General features: G+C 42.8%; 3 protein-coding genes across 3 annotated transcripts in view; 2 read left to right on the forward strand and 1 right to left on the reverse strand.

Annotated features, from left to right (window-relative positions):
• Positions 1-21,381, forward strand: part of LOC101109994 (zinc finger protein 160) — an 82,269-nt gene extending 60,888 nt beyond the window's left edge. Inside the window, exons 6-7 of the mRNA XM_015100679.3 lie at positions 20,710-21,032; positions 21,111-21,381. Of these exons, the coding sequence (XP_014956165.3) occupies positions 20,710-21,032; positions 21,111-21,381 (594 nt within the window). The remainder of the gene's footprint in view (positions 1-20,709; positions 21,033-21,110) is intronic.
• Positions 20,276-20,579, reverse strand: LOC114118054 (large ribosomal subunit protein eL38-like). Its single transcript, XM_042231235.1, has one exon. It carries the CDS (start codon positions 20,577-20,579, stop codon positions 20,370-20,372), a length of 210 nt encoding a protein of 69 aa, XP_042087169.1. The 3' UTR covers positions 20,276-20,369.
• Positions 21,382-23,650: 2,269 nt separating the features above from the next.
• Positions 23,651-27,322, forward strand: LOC121816443 (KRAB domain-containing protein 5-like). Its single transcript, XM_042231414.1, has 3 exons — positions 23,651-23,722; positions 26,583-26,709; positions 27,213-27,322. Exons 1-3 carry the CDS (start codon positions 23,651-23,653, stop codon positions 27,320-27,322), a joined length of 309 nt encoding a protein of 102 aa, XP_042087348.1.
• The last annotated feature ends 323 nt before the right edge of the window (positions 27,323-27,645 follow it).

A 27,645-nucleotide genomic window follows, 5' to 3' on the forward strand; every position in this document is an offset into this window, starting at 1 on the left:
GTAGAGCCTGGAGGGATTCCCAAGGGCACAGATGTAGCTGTAGATTTCTGCTTGCATAGATTAAAAAAAAAGTTGTTTTTTTTTTTTCTGGAGTATAGTTGCTTTACCATAGGTCAGTTTCTGCTGTACAGCAAAGTGAATCAGACACATGTATACATATATCCCCTCTTCCTTGGGTTTCCCTCCCATTTAGGTCACCACAGAGCTTTGAGTAGAGTCTCCCCTGTTATACAGTAGGTTCTCATTAGTTATCTGTTTTATACGTAGTATCCCAATTCCTCCCTCCAGTAGACTTTAACACAATTATTTATTTAGTTATTGGCTATACTGGGTCTTTGATGCTGCACGGGCTTTTCTGTAGGTGCGGAGAGCATTGTGTGTGGGGGGTACTCTTTCTAGTTGCCATGTGTGAGCTTCTCTATGGCAGAGCACAGGCTCTGGGGCAGTCTGGCTCCAACAGTTGCAGCTCTTGGGCTCTGGGCACAGTAATTGTTTAGGCACAATAGCTTTAGTTTAGGCACAATAGTTGTGGCACACAGGCTTTGCTGCTCCACAGCATGTGGGATTGTCCCGGACCAGGGATTGTCTCCTGCCTGGCAGGCAAATTTTTCACCACTGAGCCACCAGGAAGACCCTCCCCACCCTCAATAGACTTTTGACTTGTGTGTCCCCCAGCACAGCACAGCACAGCCTCAGCCTGGTGTGAGTTTGCACATATATGGGAGCTTGTACAAGGACCCTCAGACTGCTTGTTCATCTGTGGCTTTGTGCAAAAGCCTCTATTGAACATTGACCTATGGGGTTGGGGTCATGTCTGAAATTTCACAGGTGTTCATTAATTTACATGTCACATCTTTGCAACGCTTTGTCAGAAGAACTGGCAGGTTTTCTCAGTGAGAAGTTGTTATGTGAAAATTGTGAGTTTTCTGAAAATATGTGGGAAAAAATTCCATAGTTGTTGGCTGCCTCTGTTTTGGCTTTAATAAATATTGGTAGATGCTTAAATGTTGGAGGGAGTACTTGGCTAAAAATCTAAAATTCAGGCCCAAGTTTAGGTGGAAATTCTCAGGGAGAAACATTAGAAGTAGCCCTGATCATAGCCAAGTCATCAAAACCAGGCATTCAAGGTTGCAAATCTAATTTTCCTGTTTGTTAATAAGAGGATTCATCTCAGGCAGTGTCCTACTCTGGAACTAAGTAATGGCGGGAAAAGATGACACATTTCACAGAATGGGACATGGGTTCATGAGTAGACCAACTCACAGAGGGTGTGCCTTAGTGTGTGTCCAGCTCTCTTGCGACCCCATGGACTGCAGCAGGCCAGGCTTCCCTGTCTATCTCCAGCTCCCTGAGTGTGCTCAAACTCATGTCCATTGAGTCGACGATGCCATCAACCATCTCATCCTCTGTCATCCCCTTCTCCTCCTTCCCTCGGTCTTTTCCAGCATCAGTGTCTTTTCCATCAGGGTCTCTGTGTTTACCTTTATTTTTTTTCTTGTGACTAGAAAATCCAACAGTCAACTCCCAAGGAGGAATGCCCAGAAGCCCCAGGAGGTGAGGCAGATAAAAAGTCACTACATTCACCAACTGCCCCAGAGACCTACTATGGCTCAGAATGTGAAGAAGCTACTGAGGGGACCTGTGGAGCAGAGGACTACTTTCTCAGATGAGAATAACAAGGTAGGTGGAAGCTTGGATGTTTCAAGAACCAGGGTATCTGCATGCATCCCAGAGAGTGGATTTTACTGTGGAAATGTTTGCAGGATCTTAGTTCCCCAAGTAAGTACTGAACCCCTGCTTGGGGCAGTGAATGTGCTGAGTCATAACCACTGGACCACCAGAGAACTCAAAAACATCTGTGTCTTATGACTCAGATGTTCTTACTTATCCAAGGCTGGCTTGGTTTGTAGTATCCTCACCAGGGTAATTGACCCATCAACTCCTCTGAGGAGCAACTTTATTCAATGTTCAGTGTCATGTCAAGCTGGGTGTTTTCCAATGCACAAACCTAGTTCATTTTTATCACCTTTAGACACTAGGTTCTTTTCTCCTTGATCTCTCTAAAATCCTCTGTGGGCAGCACCATCAGTTCAGTTCAATTCAGTTCAGTCACTCAGTCATGTCTGACTCTTTGCAACCCCATAGACTGCAGCACGCCAGGCTTCCCTGTCCATCACCAACTCCCGGAGTTTACTCAAACTCATGTCCATCGAGTCGGTGATGCCATCCAACCATGTCATCCTCTGTCGTCCCCTTCTCCTCCCACCTTCAATCTTTCCCAGCATCAGGGTCTTTTCCAATGAGTCAGTTTTTCTCATCAAGTGGCCAAAGTATTGGAGTTTCCGCTTCAGCATCAGTCCTTCCAATGAAAAATCAGGACTGATTTCCTTTAGGATGGACTCATTGGATCTCCTTGCATCATGGTAGCTCTAATTTCCTGGCAGCTCTGGTCCATGTCTTCTATCCCAAATCAATATGCAACTTCAAAAATCTGTCCTTATGCAGCTGATCCTGAAACAATGCAAGAGTTAGGAGCTGCAAACCTTAGTCAGTGGAAAATCCAACTATGACTTTAGAGCCAGCCCTGTGGTCCATTATACTTGCAGTTGGTTTCCCATCTGATAATTCAACCAACTTTGGATGTGGTCATCCTACAGTATGTATGGATGAAAAATATCTGAGTGTAAATGGATCTGCCCCGTTCAACCCATGTCTCAAAGAGTCAACTGTATTAACCTTTGAAATTTGCCTGTGGGGACTTCTCTGGCGGTCCAGTGGTTAAGACTCCATGCTTCCAATGCAGGGGGCATGGGTTCGATCCCTGGTCAGGGAACAAAGATCCCACATACAACGTTGGTATGGCTTTTAAAAAGTTGAAAAAAACTATAAAATAAATTAATCTGAAAAAAGATTGCCTGTGACACCTGTTAACTCCACACTCCTCCCCCACCCCCAGGTGAAGTGCAGAAACTGTGGTGCTTTTGGACACCTGGCCACCAGCAAGTGGTGCCCCATGAAGTCCTGGGCTGGGGCCGTTGCTCCACAGCCTTTGGGCTCCAAGAGGAAGGAGAATCTGGAACCGAGGAGACCCCAGGACATCCAGACTCCAATGTTCTTTAATGAGGCTGTAAGAGAGCAGGAACCAGAACCAAGGTGAGGAATCCTGGAATTCAGAATGATTTGTGGTGGTGGGGGGAACACCCTCAGAGCTCATTCTAGTCCTGAGAATCACGATGGGGGAAGGGCCAGCAGCTCTCTTGAAAGGATGGAGAGAACCACCTGAGAGTGTTCAAGGATGAGCCCTCAGGAGGGGAAGAGGCGCTTCCCGGGAGAGGAAGCTGCCTCTGAAATGGTGGAAGGACTTGCCTTTGCAAAAATCTCAGAACCTTGGCCGCCTTCCTCACCCCAAACAGGGGCTAAGACCAGGCTCCAGGGCTGCTCTTGGTTCCTGGTCAGTGGTGAAGACAGAAAGGTGGGGGCATCCAGACACTTAAGATGAACTGTTCTGCAGGCAAGAGGTGCAGCAGAGAAATGCTGTTCCCCAGACCCACCCCGTGAGTTGCCAAGGGAAGAGGCAGAGACCCTGGCAGGAGCCTGAGGAGTTGTGTGCCTTCATGAGGGTGAGTCTTGCCCAAGCCCCCCTGCTCTGTTCCTCCCTTCCATCCCCCTTGTGCTTCCATGTGATAGAGCACTCTTGCTTGGAAAATCCCATGGATGGAGGAGCCTGGTAGTCCACAGGGTCGCTAAGAATCGGACATGACTGAGCGACTTCACTTCACTTCACTTCACTTCACTTCATGCCTCGCATGTGTGCAGGGTCATGTTAAACCCGGGCTGACCGCTAGGTGTCCTGTTTTTTTGTTTCCATTTTCTATATTTTTCAGGTTCCATTTCTTTTTCCACACTGTGGGTTGGGGAATCCAAAATTCTGGTCCCACTTTATTTTAATTTTTTCTCTTTTGTGCAAGTAGGCCAGTAAAAGCTAGTGAAGGCATTTCGGCATTTTTATTGTTCAGTGGCTCAGTTGTGTCCGATTCTTTGCCACCCCATGGACTGTAGCATGCCAGGCTTCCCTGACCTTCACCATCTCCTGAAGTTTGCTTACATTCAGGTCCACTGAGTTGCTAATTCTATCCAACCATCTCATCATCTGTTGCTCCTTCTCCTCCTGCCCTCAGTCTTTCCCAGCATCAGGGTCTTTCCCAGTGAGTTGGCTCTTCACATCAGGTGGCCAACTTACTGGAGCTTCAGCTTCAGGATCAGTCCTTCCAATGAATAATCAGGGATGATTTTAGCATACGAAGTGTTTTATCACATGCCTTCTCTGACTTCCAAGTCCAGATGAGGCATCTTTTAACTTGCAATTACTCCTAATTGTCCTCAAAAAGATAGTTGCTATTGACATTCTCCACATTGCATAGGAAAATGTTTCTACCGTTGACCTTAACAACAGACAGTATAGGGAAGTTTTCATGGCCATAACTGATGGGCAAAAGCCTCGGATTGGTATTGTAATTTTCCCCCTTGACCACCTCTGAGGTGGATTTCTCTGCAAATGTGTAATGACCATTTATTTGCATGTCTTCTCTGTGAAATTTAATTTTGCATGTGTTGTCTGTGTCTAATTGGGTTGTTCCTCTTCCTGTTGTAGAAAAAACTCCTAGCGTATATTTATTTTCCGTCTATTGTATTTCATTTTATTTTATATATATTACCTATATATATTTATATTGTATTAGTCTGCCAGCGAATACATTTGTTCCAAATTGCTTATGATCTTCCTGTTTTCTATTACTATATGGTTGAAACGATCAGTGCCATATTGCATTCAGTTAGATGATTCTGACTCCCGAGGTATCTAATGAGGTTCCCTCTCCCACAGCAACCCACCCGGCCGATGCCTGTCCAAACGTCCAAGAGGAGACCTGTCCTAGGCCCTGTCGTCATGGGTCAGCCACTGGCCCAGATCCCCAAGAAGAGATGACTCTGCCCTTGAACTGAGTGCTTGTGGACACAAGACACGAGGTGGACGCTAATGCCTCACCCACCCAGCTGTGCAGACCTTCTGCCTGGAGGCCCCTCTCATGGCCGAGTCGACAGCCAGTGGGCCTGATGGTGTCCCGTGGGATATTCCACTCCACCCGGCTTGCCCTGGGTTGTGTCTGTGACCTCTGGGCACAAAGCTAATGTCCTGATGTGGGCTCAAAGCCCAGCCCCCAACAGTGTGCCCAGAACACAGTGCAGCATCCAGGCATGACTTGAGAGGGCTTCTTAGATCCCCATGCAGACTTGCCAGAATCTCTCACCAAAAGGCAAACTTGGCCTATCTTACAGCTTCCAGCCCCATTCCCAGCCACCTGCTCTGGGGCTGCCAGGCTCTCCCATGTCCCCTCAGTACACCTGGACTTGGATCCTAACAAGCACCCACGTGACCAGGAAGACACCACCCGTGGCGCCCAACTTTTTTCCTGGCTGCACTCTGCGGCATGTGGGATCTTAGTTCCCTAACTGGGAATGAACCCTCACCCCCTGCATTGGGAGAGTGGAGTCTTACCACTGGATGCCCCCAGGAAAGCCCCTTCATGCCTGCAGGCTCCACCCAACTCAGTTTGGCCGAGCCCTGTCAGGATCTGCAGTGTCCCCAGGGGTGGGAAGGAGGCAGGAGGACGAACTGAGTAGTAGCACTGAATGGCTAGTGGGAAGTTGCTGTAGAACACAGGGAGCTCAGCCCAGTGCTCTGTCATACCCTGGAGGGGTGGGGTGGGGTGGGAGGTGGGAGGGAGTGTCTGGAGGCAGGGTACATATGTAGTCTTACGGCTGACTGTTGTGTGGCAGAAATCAACACAGCCTTGTGAAGGAATTATCCTCCAGTTAAAACTAAATTAAAAAAAAAAAAGATCTGGAGTGTCTCCAATCCACACCATGAGTGTTTCTGGTCAGCCAGACAGAACTGTCTTTATAAGGTGGGATGAGGGCTGGCCAAGCTCCAATCTCAGGTGCTTCCTCCACTCAAGAAGTCCACACTCATTGGTGAGAACCGTCACATCAGTGAGGAATCTGAGGGACAGGTGTGTCCTCGTCTCTTTCTCCCCTGAGTGACCGTGTGACCCTCCCCCTCGCTCCCATGGAGGGAGGCTCGTCTTCAAGTATCGCAAGATTGGGATGAGCCTGAGTGGCGGAGAGTTGGAAAGATGTAGGCATCCCTGAGTCCGGTGAATCTGCACTTGCCCGTGCAGATTCTGGAACTCCAGACATGACTGGGGGACTGCCTTGACGTTTTGTAAATTTATGTTGTATTTAAAATGGAGCTTGCGAAATTATCATAGGTAGTCCTTTGTAAGTTAGCTATGTAAGAAGTGGAATACAAAGAAACTGTGTTATAATGTCAGCAGAAAGCTATGAAATTCATCCGTGTGGATGAGTAAATGACTAAAATATGGGTAACTGGGCAAAAGGCCTCTTTATGATTTTGGAAAATGTCTGAAGAATTTCGGTGGAAGTTCTTTTCACTTGGTTAAGGGCACTTATTTTCTTAACTTTTTACAGTTTGTTATCAAAAACCATTATGATGTTATTTTTTGATTGATTTAAGTATTAATAAAATGCTCTGAAATAGAATGTATATTGTAGGTGTTTTCATTTTTGTTTGTCACCTCAAGTTAATTTTCTTTATTTTTCTTCATCAAATTCTCTTGAGTAAAGAGGATCTTGGTACCTGCAGTGAAATCCAGGGACTGTAGCTTGTAAGAAATACAAATCCTTAGCCACAAGCCAGTACTCTCAAACTAATATCTTGAATCTTATTAACAGTTCATATGCAGCTTGATAAGCGCAAAAATAAACTGGACCTGACTTTGCACATCAGAATCACATGGTGAGCTTTAAAAGTTGTCATGACTGGGTCCTGCTCCCAGAGATATTTCTTTACTGGGTTTGGCATGGTGTGAGACTATTGGGGTTTCCCAGGTGGTGCAGTGGTAAAGAATCTGCCTGCCAGTGCAGGAAACACCTGAGAGGTGGGTTCAATCCTTGGTTTGAAAAGATGCTCTGGAGTAGGAAATGGCAAGCCAGTCCAGTATTCTTGCCTGGAAAATCCCATGCACAGATGAGCCTGGTGGGCTATAGTCCAAGGGGTCTCAAAGAGTAGGACGTGACTGAGCACACACACACATACACACATGAAAATATTGAAAATATGAATATTGGTCTCTTCCCCCTCGCTTCCTGGCACCGAGCTTGTAGTTCAGTTCAGTTGCTCAGTTGTGTCCGACTCTTTCTGACCCCATGGACTGCAGCATGCCACGCCTCCTTGTTCATCACCAATTCCTGGAGTTTACTCAAACTCATGTCCATCTAGCCTGCGATGCCATCCAACCATCTCATCCTCAGAGCTTGTAAGACCCATGTAAATTCCTAAGTGATAAGAATACTAGTGAAATGGAACAAAACCCTCTGTTTTTTTTCCCGTGTCCTCTGATTGCCTTTTGTCTGTGGGAAAAATGTTAGCCAAAGAATAAGTTTAATCAGAGAAGTGAGAAAATGCAGAAACAAAGGTAAACAGTCCAACAAGACTAAATAATAACAATTTGGTTATTAAGCAGGGTCAAGGACCTTTAGTTCCTTCTCAAGTACATAACAAGACTGTAGCCATGACAACAGCTGACTCAGTTCTGAGACTGGACCTCAAAGAAATGGAAACAAACTGATCTTGTGGCTGAAGATTAGCTGCACCTAAAACAATCAAGACAACACTGGTCAGACCACCGAAGACCAATTCCAAGATGACTGTCAGAGCTGACTGTTGTTTGTGCATGTAGCCTCCTCCCTCCATCTATAAAAGCTATAGGGGTGAAGAGTTAGCCTTTGGACAGGAGTCCATTCTTGGATGACCCCTGGTTGCCGGCATTCAAAATAAAGCAAATTTCCCTTTCCACCAACCTGGATTGTTTATTGACTTTGGAGCAGGTGAGCCCCGGAACCCCATTCTCACTTACACTAGGAGCGTATTTTGTTCTATTGAGGTGACTCGAGTTGGGTTCTTGGATGGAGGCTGATCACTGGAAAGATCAAGCCATGATTCTGTCATTGTTCAGTCGCTAAGTCATGTCTGACTCTTTTCAACCCCATAGGCTGCAGCGCGTAGGCTTTCCTGTCCTTCACCATTTCCTGCAGTTTCCTCAAACTCATGTCCATGGAGTCGGTGATGCTATCTAACCATCTTATCCTCAGCGACCTCCTTCTCCTTTTGTCTTCAATCTTTCTCAGCATCAGAGTCTTTTCCAATGGGTCAGCTCTTTGCATCAGGTGGACAAAGTGTTGGAGCTTCAGTTTCAGCATCAGTCGTTCCAGTGAATATTCAGGGTTGATTTCTGTGATTAGAAGCTTGGAATTTTCAACCTGCCCTTCATCTTCCAGAGAGGGTGGAGGGGGCTAGGAACAGAATTAATTATTGATCATGCCTACATGAGTAAGCCTTCATAACATCTCAGTTCTGGGAATGTTTGGTGAATTTCCAGGTTGGCAGGCATGTTCACCCTGGGAGAGTAAAGCAGCCCACATCCACAAGTGCCAAAGCTCCCGTGACTAGGACCATCTCAGACCTTCTCCTCTGTGTCTATTCATCAGGCTATTCATCAATAATCTTTACCATGCTGCTGCTGCTGCTGCTGCTAAGTTGCTTCAGTCGTGTCGAATCTATGTGACCCTATGGAGAGCAGCCCACCAGGCTTCTCTGTCCACAGGATTCTCTAGGCAAGAATGCTGGAGTGGGCTGCCATTTCCTTCTCCAACCTTTACCATCTCATTTCATAAATGTTAGCTTCAATAAATATTTCTCTGAGTTCTATGATCTGTTATAGCAAAAATTATTTTGGCTGTGCCACATGGCTTGTGGGATCTTTCTTTCCTAACCAAGGATCAAACCCATACCCTCTGCAGTGGAAGCATGGAGTCTTAACCACTAGACCACCAAGGAAGTCCTCATAAGCACAGACTTAAATTGGCATACGCAGGAACCTGGCAAGTGCACGTTCATTAGACTGATGATCACACTGTATTTTACTTAATTAGTGCTTACTTATCCCAGTTGTCTTACTCCTTTTAGGCTGCTATATCATAGACTGGTGGCTTAAAGACTAAACATTTACTTCTGACAGTTTTAAAAGATAAGTCCTAGATCAAGGCACCAGCAGATTCGATGTTGAGTGAGCGCCCCTATCCTGCTTCATCAGTTCAGTTCAGTTGCTCAGCTGTTTCCGACTCTTTGAGACCCCACGGGCTGCAGCACACCAGGCTTCCCTGTTAACCACCAACTCCTGGAGATTGCCCAAACTCATATCCATTGAGTAGATGATGCCATCCAATCAGCTCATCCTCTGTTGTCCCCTTCTCCTCCTGCCTTCAATCTTTCCCAGCATCAAGGTTATTTCCAATGAATCAGTTTGCCACACCAAGTGGCCAAGGTATTAGAGTTTCAGCTTCAGCATCAGTCCTTCCAATGAATATTCAGGACTAATTTCCTTTAGGATGGACTCATTGGATCTCCTTGCTGTCCAAGGGACTCTCAAGAGTCTTCTCCAACACCACAGTTCAAAAGCATCAATTCTTCGGTGCTCAGCTTTCTTTATAGTCCAACTCTCACATCCATACAAGACTACTGGGAAAACCATAGCCTTGACGAGATGGACCTTTGTTGGCAAAGTATTGTCTCTGCTTCTTAATATGCTACCTAGGTTGGTCATAGCTTTTCTTTCAAGGAGCAAGCATCTTTTAATTTCATGGCTGCAGTCACCATCTGCTGTGATTTTGGAGCCCCCAAAATAAAGTCAGCCACTGTTTCCACTGTTTTCCCCATCTATTTGCCATGAAGTGATAGGACTGGATGCCATAATCATAGTTTTCTGAATGTTGAGTTTTAAGCCAACTTTTTCACTCTCCTCTTTCACTTTCATTGAGAGGCTCCTTAGCTTTCTGCTAAAGAGGTTCTTTGCTTTCTGCCATAAGAGTGGTGTTGTCTGCATATCCGAGGTTATTGATATTTCTCCCAGGAATCTTGATTCCAGCTTGTGCTTCATCCAGATGCTTAGGAAGCATGACTTCAAGGAAAGCTAGTGGAGGTGATGGAATTCCAGTAGAGCTATTCCAAATCCAGCTTGTGCTTCATCCAGCCTGGCATTTCACATGATGTACTGGTTCCAAATTGGGAAAGGAGTACGCCAAGGCTGTATAACGTCATCCTGCTTATTTAACTTCTATGCAGAATACATCATGAGAAACGCTGGGCTGGATGAAGCACAAACTGGAGTCAAGATTTCTGGGAGAAATGTCAATAATCTCAGATATGCAGATGACACCATCCTTATGGCAGAAAGCAAAGAAGGACTAAAGAGCCTCTTGATGGAAGTCAAAGAGGAGAGTGAAAAAGTTGGCTTAAAGCTCAACATTCAGAAAACGAAGATCATGGCATCTGGTCCTATCACTTTATGGCAAATAGATGGGGAAACAATGGAAACAGTGAGAGACTTTATTTTTTGGGCTGCCAAATCACTATAGATGGTGACTGCAGCCATGAAATTAAAAGACGCTTGCTCTTTGGAAGAAAAGCTATGACCAAACTAGACAGCATATTAAGAAGCAGAGACATTAGTTTGCCAACAAAGGTCCGTCTCGTCAAGGCTATGGTTTTTAGAGTAGTCTTGTATGGATGTGAGAGTTGGACTATAAAGAAAGCTGAGCACCGAAGAATTGATGCTTTTGAACTGTGGTGTTGGAGAAGACTCTTGAGAATCCCTTGGACTGCAAGGAGATCCAACCAGTCCATCCTGAAGGAGATCAACCCTAGGATTTCTTTGGAAGGAATGATACTAAAGTAGAAGCTCCAGTACTTTGGCCACCTCATGCGAAGAGTTGACTCACTGGAAAAGACTCTGATGCTGGGAGGGATTGGGGGCAGGAGGAGAAGGGGACAACAGAGGATGAGATGGCTGGATGGCATCACGGACTCGATGGATGTTGAGTCTGAGTGAACTCTGGGAGATGGTGATGAACAGGGAGGCCTGGAGTACTGTGATTCATGGTGTCACAAAGACTGAGCTACTGAACTGAACTGAAGGTCACTTATTACTGAACAAGGATCGTTATTTCCTTGCTTGGTCATCAGAAAGCATTTAGAGAATCATTTTCAAAGGCATTTGTCTCTTTCCCACACACTGTTAACCCAACATCCTCTGCTGCCCTTCTTTTATGTTCAAAGAAAGCTGTGATATAAACCCCTTCAGACTCCTGGTCTCTGAAGTTGGAGACCCCCTACCTGTAGACAGGTGGTCACAATGCAAATTATTTTGTGAAAACCTGTGTCCCCAGGCTGCAGAGGAGAATGAAAGAAATGAAGGACTCAAGATATCTTTGAGAAGAATTTTGATCTTCCTAGGTGGCACAATGGTAAAGAAATTGCCTGGTGAGGAAGGAGATGTGAGAGAGATGGGTTCGATCCCAGGGTTGGGAAGATCCCTGGCTTAGGAAATGACAACTCACTCCTGTTGCAGCCAAGAAATTAAAAGACATTTACTCCTTGGAAGGAAAGCTATGACAACGTAGACAGCATATTAAAAAGCAGAGACATTACTCTGTCAACAAAGGTCCCTCTAGTCAAGGCTATGGTTTTCCCAGTAGTCATGTATGGATGTGAGAGTTGGACTACAAAGAAAGCTGAGAGCCAAAGAATTGATGCTTTTAAACTGTGGTGTTGGAGAAGACTCTTGAGAATCCCTTGGACTGCAAGAAGATCCAGGCAGTCTGTCCTAAAGGAAATCAGTCCTGGGTGTTCATTGGAAGGACTGATGTTGAAGCTGAAACTCCAATACTTTGGCCACCTGATGTGGAGAGCTGACTCATTTTAAAAGATCCTGATGCTGGGAAAGATTGAGGGCAGGAGGAAAAGGGGACGACAGAGGATGAGATGGCTGGATGGCATCACCAACTCAATGGACATGGGTTTGGGTGAACTCAGGGATTTGGTGATGGACAGGGAGGCCTGGCGTGCTGTGGTTCATGGGGTCGCAAAGAGTTGGACACGACTGAGTGACTGAACTGAACTGAACCTGTATTCTTGTGTGAAAAGTTCCATGGACAGAGAAGCCTGGAGGGCTACAGTCCACAGGGTCGCAAAGAGTTGGACACGACTGAGATACGGAGTATGCACAGCTGAGAGCAAAGCCTTTTCAAAATCCAAGGCCCCCAGGTGATTCCCACCAAGCAGTCATCCCCCACCTCCCCTCCCCTCCTTCAAGGGCACAGCACAGGCCACACCTATCCTAGAAAGAGCCTCTCCCCAGGGAATCAGGTTGACATTCTTTGTTTCTAGAAGTTCCCGCCCTAACTCCTCCCTTTCTGAGGTGTCCTGAGTGCTGAGTGTGAGACTGCAGCTCCGGGCTCCTAAACGCGGGTCTTCCTCCTGCGTTATTTCAGAAACCCTCAGAGCCTGGGTCTGGTAGCCCAGTTGGCGGGTCCATTATTGTCTCTCATGAATTGTTCTGCGGTCTGCTCTCTGTAACGCAAGAAGAAAGGAGAACTCACAGGGGCGGTCTGCAAGGAGCGTGCAGGAAAGGTGAGCACCAAACCCAGGATGTGATTAGCATATCAAGTTAGTCTTGATTACCTACTACGAGAACACAGAAAGTCAGAAAAGGGTGAGAGAACCAAGAAAACTTTTTCTTCTTGTTCACTGCAGCAGTTGCAGGCTTGAGAGTTGTGTTGTTGCATTTGAAGGTATTTTCACAACATGTAGTTATGAGTTTGCAACATAATATCCCCAGAGAAGACACAGAGCAGGAGGAAGAAGAGGAGGAAATGGCAGCTTCTCAGGTAATTGTCCTGTCCCTGGTCTGGGGCTGTGTCTGCTTTTCCTTCTGAAATGCCTGGACTGAGAATCTGCAAACCTTTAGTTCTCCGCTTCTAATTTTTCTGCCTGGGGTGTCTGTTATCAAAGCCTTATTTTCTCTCTCTTTTCTTTTAATAGTGAAGCCAGTCTCCTTAGACTATTTCTCCCTTGTGTCCCAGAGCCTTTTCTCTATTGTTTGTATACCAGTTTTCTAGAGAGAGTGATGCATTCCCAACGTGAATTAGTGACTTTCGACTGGTGAATGTATTCCCTTGGTGAGAGATCGATTTGGAGAGGCACTGGTATCTGAGATTCCCACTAGGATGTAGTTCAGTGTTGGGATCTTAGAGAAGCAGGGGAAATAAATGCATCGATGAGTTTATGTCTGGATGCAATTCAGTTCTTTAGAACAGGAGTAAGAAAATGTCCTTATAAGTAGAATGAACTCAGCAGTCCAGAATTTTTCAGAAATGAAAAAAGTAGCAGACACTGCCCTCTCTATCTATAAGAAACAATGGCTGCTAAACGTATTATTAGGTTACAGATCATGGGAGGTAAATATGAACTGAAATTTGCTTAAAACTGACATCTTTTCACCATAGGTTCAGATCATGGATTCCATAATATTGCCAAAATATCCGGTGGTAATAGTGCATTTTTCTTTGTACTTCTTACCCCATGACCTCAGATGTTCACTGGTTTAGATGTTTGTGTGAGATTCCCATGCTGTGAAGTTCTTTTTTTTTTTTTTCTGTCTGTCTTGAACAAGAGTCTTGGAAAGAAAAACTGAGGGATGTGTCTAACTATCACAGTTAATGGGGAAACTCAGTATCTTTTTAGTTTCTCTCTGGTTTGGAAAATGAACACTGTTGGCTAAAACCAATGCACAACTTGATAGCTGTGAATCAAGCTTTATCTAGGGCAAAATGAGGACTGCAGCCTTGGAGACAGCACCTCAAAGAGCTCTGAGAGACTGCTTTATGGTGGCATTGGGGGAAAGTCAGTCTATATAAGGTTTTGGCGAAGGGGTGTTTTGCCAAAGTTTTCGCTTTTGTCTCAGGTTTAAAGGGTTTGTTACGTGTTACATACAAATAAATAATACAGATATTTACTTAAAAATTGCCAAACTGACTTTCAATATACTAACATTAAAAGAAAAGAGAAGTAAAAACAACAGAGGATACCTCACCAAATTGGCTTCTGACCAACATCCAGACTCGGAACAGCACTGGGAAGTCCCAGGACACAGCACATCTGGAGTCTCAATGGGGAAAAGGTCCTAAGCAGAGCTTCTGCTCATTGGGTGAGACTTCAAACTCTGCATTTCGGGTCTGGTTTATAATCCCAGGAGGGATACAAACTGATAGCTTCACCAATCTGTGACCAAATTGCAAGCCTGGTTCTATGTTAAAGCTGTTTGTTTTGTCTTGTAAAACTTGGAATGTTGCTAAGCCTGGGGTTCGGTTGGCTGGGCCCCCCAGTGTCTCAACAATCTCAAGATTTCTCCCCCATCTTATCTCTGGTGCTGTAAGTCTTGCACTCACCGCAGGCAGTCACTTAGTCGCTTTCAGTCAGGGCAGTGTCCAGGCAGGTTAGAAGCAAGGTCAGAGGCCTGCTCGGCTTTGTCTCTGAAGCCTAAACCAGACTATTCATTTCATTTCCCTAACAAGGGGGAGTTCAATGCAGTCAAGCTCTTACTTTACAAAAGGTTTTCTGCCAGTCTTGGGAAGCTGGTGTCACCATTTAGTGATTTTCTAGATATAAAGAGATGCAAGGGTTTGGATCATGAAATCAGTTCCCGACAAGACCCGTTCCACTAGATTCCCTGGAGTAGAGTGCCTCAATCCACCCTGAACTCCCTCTGGGGAGAGTTGACAGCTGCAGGGACCATAGGGCTCATTCTCCCCAGAGGCAGATGGCAAATGCCCTTGTTGTTCAGTTGCTGGCAATGCCCTTGACAAGTGCCAATTTGTAGTTGACAACATTCACGTGTGTTTAGTAGAGATGCTGGGTTTTGGGAGGGAGGGTTTTCATTACTCAGATCCAGGTCTGATCATTTCCAGTACACTCCATGCTCACATCACACACATAGTCTCATTACATTTTTGAATTTTCCAGAATGTTTACAAGAATCACATTAGTGCTAATCTATGTTCAACTGTGCTAAATTTTAAAATATAGCTCTGTGCAAATGATACAGATTTTCAGGAAATTAAAAAATTCAGAGTCAGAGCTCTACTTTATTTTATATCATTGTGTATGTCTGCATCCTAGTCTATTTTTAAAAATTAATAATATCATCCTCAAATACTTATGCACATTTTTAATCAGTTAAAAATTATACTGATTTTATTGACATGACAGTTTTTCTCTGTTACTAAGTATATAGGCCCATTTTAGTGTATGTTTATATGTGAGAACATGTTGATATGATTTGATCTATTTTTTTCTTTGAAGAGTCCCTCAGAAGGAAATCATGATCCACTCCAATATTCTTGTCTGGAGAATTCCATGGACAGGGGAGCCTGGCAGGCTACAGTCCATGGGGTTACAATGAATAGGACAAGACTGAGTGACTAACACTTTCTTATTTACAAATATTATCAAATATTATTTACAAATATTATCAAATGTTATTTACAAATATTATCAAATATTATTTACAAATATAGAAATTTCTATAAGTTTTCATTAGAGTTGTCTCTGTGTATTTTTCTATTTTATTAAAGTCTAGAGTCCATAAATTGAAGTAAAATTTTAAGCTCTGCCATTTACAGAATGTTTGTTAAAATATTTGCCGAAAGGTGCGTCAGCAGCATTATTGATTTTACATTATTTCTGTTGCACATTCAAGACTTCTAAAATTGTCAGAAAGATATATAATATATACTAAAATTAAAATGATTCTTACTGCCAAGGTTGCTATCCTATTAGACTGTAAAATCATTAAAACTCTTGAAGTTGAAAGTTAAGTATGAATTCTTCCCTTACTTTCCACTTCGTTGCTGTTCAAAAATGGTCATTAATGGAGCACAGTTTTCAACATTGCTAGTTAAAATAAACTTGTTAAAAATGGGCCACATATGTCCCACTCCATACTCTTGGATCAGAGTACGCTTTTTAAAAATATTTCCTGTTTCTTTGATAAACAATTTATCCCATGTCACATGAGTAAAACACTAAAAAATAAATATGCCAATGTTGATCTGATTATTTTACAATTTCTCTTCCAGATCAGAATAGTTTCTGTAGTGATTTGTGGATCATATCTCATCCTCTTCTCTTGGGGTTAGAAATATGGTAGAAAATATTATATTAAATTATATTATTGTGTAATACCGGCCACTCTCCTAGATCAAAACCAGGTCTCTGAACTTGCTGTTTTCATCTTGGGTCACATTAGGAAGTCTTCCCGGAGAAGGCAATGGCACCCCACTCCAGTACTCTTGCCTGGAAGATCCCATGGACGGAGGAGCCTGGTAGGCTGCAGTCCATGGGGTCCCTGAGAGTCGGACACAACTGAGCGGCTTTGCTTTCCCTTTTCACTTTCATGCATTGGAGAAGGAAATGGCAACCCACTCCAGTGTTCTTGCCTGAAGAATCCCAGGGACAGGGGAGCCTGATGGGCTGCAGTCTATGGGGTCACACAGAGTCGGACACGACTGAAGCGACTTAGCAGCAGCAGCAGCAGGAAGTCTTCCCGCAGCCATATGACACATGTACTTTGTATTTCAGGGACGACTGAGGTTCCAGGATGTGGCCATAGATTTCACTCTAGAGGAGTGGGAGTGCCTGGACCTCGGTCAGCGAGAGTTGTACAGGGACGTGATGTTAGAGAATTATGGAAACCTGGCCTCCTTGGGTGAGGATAACTCTCTTCCAGAATCCCTTATCTACCCACATGGTTTTGGCCCCTTCATTTGTAGAATGTCTCCTGGAATCTTCTGCTTCTTATAATAGAGTTTCAGATCCCTGCATTTTAGGGGAAAATGGGAATCTGTGAGTTTAGAAAGAAGACTTCATGATGGTTATGATTGTAACCTTTTTCTTCCTTGATGTAATCTGCCACCTTTTAGGTTAGTGGCAATTCTGTAAGTTTTGTAGTATAAAGGGTGTCACTTTCCTTTTCAAATCAGATTTCTGCTACTTACTTTTACCTTAGTAGTACTTCAGTAGAATCTCAGATCTGTTCTTTAATGTATTTGCTAGTGTTGTAAATGTCCTTTCAATAAAGTATTTGGGAAAATCGTTCTCTAGGCTGTATTAACAGTCCACCATGTGTTCTCTTCATGCATGAATACATATTGGATTGGAAACTGATGAAACTCTAGCAAAACAAATATTCCTTTCTCTGATGAATAGGTCTCGTAGTCTCTAAGCCGGACCTGGTCACCTTTCTGGAGAAAATGAGGGATCCTCAGGATGTAAGGGGAATAGAGACAACAGCAATACACCCAGGTATGTCTGAATGGATGGAGCAGATGACTCAGGTGAGAGGTCCAAGCATCAGAGAGGAATCTATCCTTTGTGTATGGTTTCAGAAGATCTGCTTCAGTGGATATGATTTTGGGGAAGTCTGGTTATATTTCTGTTGCTGTCATAGACGGATATCTCCTGCCCCATTCTATCTCTTTAATCAATCATGAATTCATCTCCAGTGGTTACTTTTCTCATTCACAGTGAGAATTAAAATTCTCTTCTTGGCCTGTGACAACCTGCATGAGCTGGCTGCTCTCCCATTTCTTGGGGATCCTGGGAAAACTGTGCCCATTTCTGAGTAACTCTATGATGCTCCTTTTAAAGTTTGTTTCTACCTCTAGACAAAAGTGTGTGAGTGAAGTTGTAGACAAACTGTTAAAGTTCTAGAAATACTGGGGACAGATGTTTTTTTTCTTCTGATTTATAATTTCTAAAACACTGGAAGCTACAAGTATCAACTTGTAAGTTTTAAACTCAAGTCATTTCTTCACTGCATCAGTCAAAACCTCCCTAAAATGAAAGAACGCAAATCTCAGGGTTACTTCAAAGTTTCTTTTTTCTTCATATGAATTCATGTTAAATATATTAAGTATATCTGTCCCAATTCCTCAATGCTAAAATACTTGAATATATTCAATTATCTCAAAGAATGTTAAAATAAATTGGCATAAGAGATTCGAACATTTTCCACCATATTTTTAATGGTTGTTAAACTATTAGAATTTTTAGATAATATAAGGAAATCCTTCAAAAATGACCTTATTGGAGTATAGCTGTTTTACAATGCTGTGCTACTGTATAGCAAAGAGAATCAATTATACATATATATGTATATCCACTACATATCCACTCTTTTTTGATTACCTCTCATTTAGGTCGCCATAGATCACTAGGTAGAGTTTCCTGTGTTCTCCTCATATCTTTAAAGTCTTCTTATTTAGTTTCTGAAGAATGACTGCTTTATTCATTCATCTTGTTTGTTATCAGTTTCCCTGGACTTTATCCCACATGTCCTCACTTTCTGATGAGTTCTCTGTCAATATCAGTTATGACTTTTAGATTTAAACATCCAATAGAACATTCTCAAATAAAAACCTGTGTGATAAGAAGTAGAGCCCAGTGAGAGCCCTTCCTAGAGCCTGGCAAGGAGGGGCTGGCACAGGAGAGAGGCTGCAATGGTGGGTCTTCCCTTTGGACATCACTCACCAATGGCGCTCTGCACTATAGAGGTACAGGCTTCCTCCACCAACTGTTTGCAGAGCTCCTCTCTCCCTCCTGTCCCCTCAGGATGTCTCCTCACAGCCAACCACAGTCCTCTGCCTGGGTCTGCTCTCCAAACCCCACATTCCAGCACCCAGCCCTTGTCTGCTGCGGTGGACACCCTCTCAGGCTGGGTGGGCAGGGCTGGGGTCAGCACAGTGTCCTGCTGCCACAGACTGTTGCCGTGTTCTCTTCCCACAGAGAATGAGGCTCCTCTTCTACCCCAACTGAGCTCCCATCCCCGGATGGGACGGGCTTCCCCGGATGTCAACCTCTCCTCTCTTCAGTTCCCCCACTAGGATTGGAGGTCCCATACTGCCTCTTCCATTTCCTTCTTCTTTCTTTTGTCCTACCTGGCTAAGCAGGAAACTTTCTTGTCCTTTGAGGTGTCCAAGATCCCCTGTTAGTGTTCAGCTGGGCTCTGTGAGAGTTGTCCCATTTGCACATGTATTCTCGATGCATCTGTAGAGAGATGAACACCATGTCTTCCTAATCCTCTGCCATTTTGATATTTCTGTCTCTATTTCATCCTTAATCTAGTGAAGGGTTCATCAATGTCATGTAAATATTTAAGGATGTTCACTGAAAATACCAAGTAAAATGGCTTGTTATTTGGTATCTTTCAGCTGTGTCTTCTTAGGACACCCAGGGTTTGATGCCAAAGAATCCAGGGTTAGAAGATGTATTCCCAAAAGCAAACCTAGAAATAAATGAAAGATTTCACCTTGGCAACTTGCATTTAATGAAAGACTGGGAATATACAAGGGCATGTGAAATACAGAGAGGATGTTTGCAAGGACATAAGGAAATTGAGATAGTTTCACATAATACAGATATGACTGCCAAAAAAAAGAAAAGTACTATGAGTCAGTTTGGGAAAAACACCAATTTCAGGCATCAATATCTGCAGAGAGTGCATGTTTTTAAGCAAAGACCCACATCGTTTTTGAAATATACATATTCTCTGAAAGGAAATGTCTCAAATCTGGAAAGGTATCCAGTCTATACTGCAAATACTCATTCAAACTATTCTGAACATAGGCTTCGATTAAACATAAATTCAAACATGTCTGAAAACTAGATATTTAAAAATCAGGGGGAAAACTCCCAATATAAGCAGTTTGAGAGATCGGTAAGCAAAGTGTCATTAGTCTTCCAACAACAGATTATTCTCTCTGTTCCAATATTTGTAATGTTGATAATAATACAAGACACTTAATCCAACCACCATAGTTCAATACATATTGTGATATGGTTGATATGGAACAACTTTTCATGTGTACTAAAATAGGTCAGGCCTTAAGTAAGAGCTCCACCCCCAATGATTACAAGAGTATTTGTGATGGAGTGAGACGCTATACATGCAATAACACTGGGCATAAGGTTGAACAAGTCTCAGACCTGAACAAATATCAGGGACCTCAATGTTCACACAAGGTTTTTAAAAGTAATAAATTTAGGAATATCTTTTATCAATGAATGCATCTATATATAGTGGAGAAGGCAATGGCAACCCACTCCACTACTCTTGCCTGGAAAATCCCATGGACGGAGGAGCCTGGTAGGCTGCAGTCCATGGGGTCGCTAAGAGTCGGACACGACTGAGCGACTTCACTTCACGTCACATCTTTATATAAGAGTATACATATCAGAGAGCAGACTTATAATTGTAATGAATATGATAACGGTTTTTTTTTCTTGTTTTTTTGAGATTAAAAAAATTTTTAATCCAGTTCAAATCAGTGTGTGTGGTTCATTTCCGCTCCTTCACTGCTGAACCTGGGGGCTGAGTTTGCTTCGGCTTTCCTGCCTTGTTGTCCGTGATGACCAAGGTGTAAAGGTATCTGCTGCATCGAACTGGAAACTTCATATTATCCTTATTTTTCTTGATCTTGACAGACTTGGCGTCCTTTCGCCCAGCTGTGAGCCGATTGTCCTCGATTTCCTCAGTTTTGCAAGGCATGGCGACCATGCGTGGAGATTGCAAGGGAAACAGCAGGAGAGAATTACTTGGAGCACTCCGGAAAGTTTCTGATCTGTCTTCAGATCTTACTCGACAGCAGAGGATTCAGAATCCACGGAAAGAGAACAAGTGTGATATATGTGGGAAAGTCTTTACTTACTCATCCAATCTAACGAGACATAGGAAAATCCATTCAGGAAGGAAACCTTTCAAATGTACAGAGTGTGGTAAAGGCTTTATGCGTGGCACTGATCTTACCCAACATCAACGAATCCATACTGGCCAGAAACCTTATAAATGTAAGGTATGTGACAAAGCCTTTAACTGTAGCTCAAGTCTTACTAGACATCAGCGAGTTCACACTGAAGAGAAGCCTTATAAATGCACACAGTGTGGCAAAGCCTTTAAACAGAACTCAAGTCTTAATCATCATCAGCGACTTCATACTGGGAAGTCCGACGAATTTAACAAATGCAGTGAAGTCATTACTTGCTGTTCAAGTCTTACTGAACGTCAGGTAATTCATTCTAGAGAAAAGCCTTATAAATGTAAGGATTGTGGCAAAAGATTTATCAAGATTACGAGCCTTATTCCACATCGCCGAATCCATACTGGAGAGAAACCTTATAAATGTAAGGAATGTGGCAAAGCCTTTACCCAAAGTTCAAGCCTTACTCAACATCAGCGAATTCATACTGGAGAGAAACCTTATACATGTAAAGAATGTGGCAAAGCCTTTCGTCAGAGCTCAAGTTTTCATAAACATCAGAGAATTCATACTGAAAAGAAACCTTACAAATGAAAGGAATGTGGTAAAGGCTTTCATCAGAGTGGTCATCTCACTAGACATTTAAGAGTACACCCTAGTAATGAAACAAGTGATGGAAGAGATTTGTCCTAAATCTACACCAGAAAACATGACCTGTTTTCTGAAGTTACTCTGAAGGAGAATTACTGCAGAGAGTAATCTGTAGTTAAAACATGTAGAAAATTGATGTGTTAGTATGGATCATGAGACGAATGGTTGGTGTTTAAGAAGTTGTGGTTATTAGCACTGTGTCCTTGTTTAGACTGACATGATTTGAGATTATTTGAAAACCAAAATGAATGTAATTCAACTCTCAAATACTCCATGCTAGGCTTTGTTTCTACTGTGTATTCAAACTTTTTCTGATGGTTGCTGCCTCAAAGATGAGAGAAGACCTTCTATATTGTGTTGGAACCATTTATATCTAATCTCCATTAGAAGATTAAAGACACAGTAATGTAAAATGTACAATGAACATCTAAATGGAGGTGTTTGTCACTGATGTCAAATATCCCTGTAGGTCACGTCATGTAAATGACGATGGACTCTTTCCATGTATTAAAGTAAGACAGAGGTTTGTTCTAAATTTTCAGTAGTTATATCACTTGATTTGTAAGAACTCAGTGATGGTTAACTAAAATATTGATGTATCTATAATATCAACAGAAATCATGGATATTAGTTGACAACATTGAAATAAAAACATCTTCTGTGATAACCTAGAAATGTATGGGAAACCCTTCCTGAAAAAATCATATAATTAGGGTTTGTCAATTTACTAAGTGATTCCTAGCCTCTGTTTTGTAAACCATAGAAATCACAATTCTCAGGTCATTGTATCAGAAAAATAAATATCTTTCTCTACTCTTGTAATTTGTATTTTAATCAAGGATAACACAGTGGGTTGTAAAAGGTTTTATTTCAACTATGTGTTAAATATGCTAATTAATAAAAGTGAATAGTTTTTAGTATTTTGGTTGATTGTAATGAATTTAGTGTTAACCCACTACCACCACCATTAACCTCTCCCACCTTTTTTAAGGTTGTAGAGAAGAGACCGTAACAAACTATTTGGTAGCAGAGAGAGATGCCATCTGTAGAAATTAGTTCCTTACTGGCTTTAAACCTCTAATAACTTCAGATATTTCCCACCATTTCTATGTTGTATCTACTCTCTCATTTTGTAACTACTTGGACATTGTGATGGTTCTAATAAGAAGGATCATACAGAGTACTGCTGAGAGCTTCCCTGACTGCTCCGTGCTGTTGCTGCCTCAGCGTCTGTCTGGGGAGCAGGCAGCCTGCAGGTCCTTGAACTCACACCAGCCAGTCCTGTGAGCACCTCCACTAGGTGACCCCCTTCCTTGATTGAGATCAGCAGTCTTCCTGAACCCCTGGGTGTACTGCACAGGCCCCCCTTCAATGACACCCTCAGAGCTCACCAGATTCCTGCTCCTCTGGTTTGAATGGACCCATCCACACTCAGCCTGGGAAGCCCACAGCACTTCACCCAGGGTCCCTTAGAAAGGCCTGAACCCCAAGTACTGGAACTTTCTCTGCCTGGTTCTAGCTTGACCTCCCTCAGATATTCCCACCCTAAACCCTCCCCTCCTGAGATGTCTCAGCTGTGCTGAGTGAGATTCAAGCTCAGGGCTCCTGAGTGTGGGTCTTGGGGAAGAAGCATCAGAATAAACAGGGAACTTGCTAAAGACTCCTTTCATGGCCCCACCTCAGACCTGTAGATTAATAACCTCGTAGAGTGGGGAACCTGACCTCGAGGGGTTTGTATTCACTGAACTCGTTCAGAAAGAATCTTCGGCCAAGTGATTTCCATCTGCTTCCATCAGGATCACGTGATCAGTATTAGGAAATGACCTCCCTTGTGCCCTCCCCACCGAGTTCTCTCTTGGTCCTGTGGGAGCATCAGTGTGGTGTGTAGGAAGTGCTCCAGGGGATTCTAAGGGGAGGCCCAGGTTAAGCATTTGGCTCCTGGTCCATTGGTGAGAGCTGAGGCCGGGCTTCAGTCTGAGGAGAGGCAGCAGGGTTGGTCTAGCTGGATTTGGACCAGGGAAGTCAGCTCATATGGTCTGTGTGAGCAGAGGGTTAGGAGCTCTCTGTGGGGAAAGAACAATCAAGAAATAAGTTCACAGGCTGGTCTCCAGGTAGGAAGTGATTGTTCTTGAATCTTTCCTGAGACAGAGGACAGGAGAGGTGGTTGCAAGTTATAGAGCTGCACAGATGCCTTTAAACATATTTTCTCAAGATGCAGAGGTGTGTTTGCTATATAACATCCCCCAGAGAAGACGCAGAAGAGGAGGAAATTGCAGCTTCTCAGGTACAGGTCCTGTCCTGGGTCTGGTGTTGTGTCTGCTTTTCCTCCTGAAATGCCTGGACTGAGAACCTGCAAACCTTTAACTCTCTATTTTTTTTTTTTGGGGGGGGGGGGCAGGGGCGGGCTTAGGCTGTTTGTTTTCAACTATTTGCTTTTTCCTACAATAGTGAAGACCAGCTCTTTAGACCACCTCTCCCTTATGTCTCGAGCCTTTTCTCCATTGTCTGTATCCCAGCTTTCTATAGAGCAAGATGAATTCTCTGTGTAATTGAGTGACTTTCAACTGGTGAAAGTTGAAAGTATATTCCCTTTGTGAGAGATCAACATGAGGAGTCACTGGGATCCAGGATTCCCCCTGGGATGTGGTTTGCTGTTGGGATCTTAGGGAAGTAGAGGAACTGCAGTGAGGAGCTTCCATCTGTATGAAACCTCAGATCTTTAGAACAGGAGTAAGAAAATGCAGTTATAGATAGAATGAACTCAGTGGTCTGGAATTTTTCAGAAAATTTTGAAACAAAAATAATAGTGTAATGTCTATATCATTAAAATAACTTACTCTTAAAATACAGGACGCAGAATAGGGGAGGTATATGTGAACTGAAATTTGCATGACTGACATTTTTCAGGGTAGATTCAGATCACCTGTTACCATTTATCCCATTATACCACATCTTTCCTGGTTCAGAGTCTTATGTGAGATTCCAGCACTGTGACGTTCACATTTTTCCTCTTCATCTTTAAGAAAGGTTTTGGATGATTGTCAGGGACATACAGAAGCCACCAGTTACAGTAGAAACCTGTACCTTCTTAGTTTCTCTTTGCTTTGGATACTGAACAAACCTGTGTTTAGTGGGCATATTGAGTTTTGGAAGTGGAGGTTTTCATTACGCAAGTCCAGGTCTGAGTTTACATTGTACTCCACTGGCATATCTCAAATAATCACCACATTTTTTGATTTTCACAAATAGTTATGATTATTCCTAATGTTTGTGTAACTATGTTAAATTTCTAAAATATAGCTCAACACAAATGATATAGATTTTGAAAGAAAGGACTCAGAACCAAGAACTCTAATTTATTTTATATTGTTATGTGCATTTGTATGTTAGTGTATTTAAAGCATACAGATTATCATCCACATTATAAAATTTAACCAGACTTTATTGACTTGAATACTTTTTCTCACTTTTAAAACATATATACTCCCCATTTTAGTGTGTGTGCACAAAAATGATAACATTATTTGATCCATTTTTGAGGTATATTTTTATGTTTTTCCCAGTTACCTACACTGGTATACACATTTATTAGAGTTGTCTCTGTATTTGTCTGTGCTCCTTTTTTAATTTTTCTCTTTTTTATTTTTTATATTATGAAAGTACATGTGAGAGACATGTGAAATACAGAACAAAGTCACATATAAATTCTATTATATATTTTAAAAATAGATGAATTATGATTTTTAATTGGTGTTTCAATGTCAAACCCTCCAAAGTTAATGGAATGAAGATTCAGAAAAGTACAAGGATATCAGTTCAGTTCAGTTCAGTTGCTCAGTCATGTCCAACTCTTTGCGACCCCATGAATCGCAGCACGCCAGGCCTCTCTGTCCATCACCAACTTCCAGAGTCTACCCAAACTCGTGTGGATCGAGTCGGTGATGCCATCCAGCCATCTCATCTCATCCTCTGTCGTCCCCTTCTCCTCCTGCCCTCAATCCCTCCCAGCATCAGAGTCTTTTCCAATGAGTCAACTCTTTGCATGAGGTGGCCAAAGTATTGGAGTTTCAGCTTTAGCATCAGTCCTTCCAATGAACACGCAGGACTGATCTCCTTTAAGATGGAATGGTTGGGCCTCCTTGCAGTCCAAGGGACTCTCAAGAGTCTTCTCCAACACCACAGTTCAAAAGCATCAATTCTTTGGCACTGTCTTCACAGTCCAACTCTCACATCCATACTTGACCTCTGGAAAAACCATAGCCTTGACTAGATGGACCTTTGTTGGCAAAGTAATGTCTCTGCTTTTTAATATGCTATCTAGGTTGGTCATAACTTTCCTTCCAAGGAGTAAGCATCTTTTAATTTCATGGCTGCAGTCACCATCTGCAGTGATTTTGGAACCCCCAAAAATAAAGTCTGACACTGCTTCCACATCTATTTCCCACGAAGTGATGGGACCGGATGCCATGATCTTTGTTTTCTGAATGTTGAGCTTCAAGCCAACTTTTCCACTCTCCTCTTTCACTTTCATCAAGAGGCTTTTTAGTTCCTCTTCAATTTCTGCCATAAGAAAGTGATGCTATCTGCTTATCTGAGGTTACTGATATTTCTCCCAGCAATCTTGATTCCAGCTTGTGCTTCTTCCAGGCCAGCGTTTCTCATGATGTACTCTGCATATAAGTTAAATAAGCAGGGTAACAATATACAGCCTTGACGTAATAACCATGAATTTACCAGTTAAAAATGAGCTTGTTAAAGAAGAACAACTCTGGTCTGACTCCAGAACTCTTGAATTTGAATCCACTTTTAAAAAATATTCCCAGTTTGGAGAAAAATATTCAGGTTTGGTTGATAGACGATTTATTCTGTATAACAACACTCTAAATAAACATGCCTCTGTAGATCACATCATAGTACAGTTTTTCTCCCAGATAAAAAGAACCTCTACAGTGGTTTTGTGAATTGTATACCATCTTTTTTTCTGGGGCTAAAAGTATGATAGAGAATATTAGTGTGTAAAAATTATATTCTTGTGTAATATCAGACATTCTCCTAAATCAAAACCATTTCTCTTGCTGGTTCCTTCTTGGGTCACATTAAGAAGTCTTGCTATGGCCACATGGCATGTGTAACTTGTATTTCAGAGAGAGCTGACGTTCCAGGATATGGCCATAGATTTCACTCTAGAGGAGTGGGAATGCCTGGACCTCGGTCAGCGGGAATTTTACAGGGACGTGATGTTACAGAACTGTGGGAACCTGGCCTCCTTGGGTGAGGAGAATTTCCTTCCAGAATCCCTTATCTACCCTCAGGGTTTTGGTTCCTGCATTTCTAGAATGTCTCCTGGAATTATCTGCTTCTTATAATACAGTTTCAGACCCCGGCTTTTTAGGGAAAAAATACAAGTTTGTGAGATTAGAAAGACTTCATGATGATTTATGATTCTAACCTTCCTCTTCCTTGATGTAATCTGCCTCCTTCTCTCTGGATTACTAGCAATGTTATAAGTTCAGTGGTATAAAATAGTTTTGCCCTCATTTCAAAATCAGATTTCCACTACTTACTTTTGCCTTGTAGTACTTGACCAGAATCTCAGGTTCTCATTTTTATGTATTTGTTAGTGTTGTAAAGGTACTTTCAATAAAATATTTGGGGAAATCATTTTCTAGGCTGTGTTAATATTCTACCACACCTTGTCTTCTCACCTGAATACACACTGGATTGGAAACTGATGAATCTCCAGCACAACTAAGTTCCCTTTTTCTGATGAACAGGTCTTGTTGTCTCTAAGCCAGATCTGGGCATCTTTCTGGAGCAAAGGAAGCATCTGTGGGATGTAAGGAGAATGGAGACAACAGCCACATACCCAGGTAGGTGTGAATGAATGGAGCCGATGACTCAGGTGAGAGGCCCAGGGATCTATGAGGAAGTCATCCTTTGTCTTGTGATTTGGGAAGACCTGCTTCAAAGGATAAGATTTTGGAGAAGTCTGGGTTTATTTCTGTTGCTGTCATACAGGGACATCTGCCCCATTCTGTCTCTTTAATCATTCATGACTTCATCTCCAGTGATTACTTTTCTCACTCACAGTGAGAACTGAAATTCTCTTCTTGGCTTGTGACAATCTGCATGAGTTGGCTGCTCTTTCATTTCTTGGGGATCTTAGGAAAACTGTGCCCATTTCTGAGTAACTCTATGATACTCTTT

The sequence above is a fragment of the Ovis aries genome, chromosome 14 (genome assembly GCF_016772045.2).
Source record: "Ovis aries strain OAR_USU_Benz2616 breed Rambouillet chromosome 14, ARS-UI_Ramb_v3.0, whole genome shotgun sequence".
Classification (NCBI taxonomy): domain Eukaryota; kingdom Metazoa; phylum Chordata; class Mammalia; order Artiodactyla; family Bovidae; genus Ovis; species Ovis aries.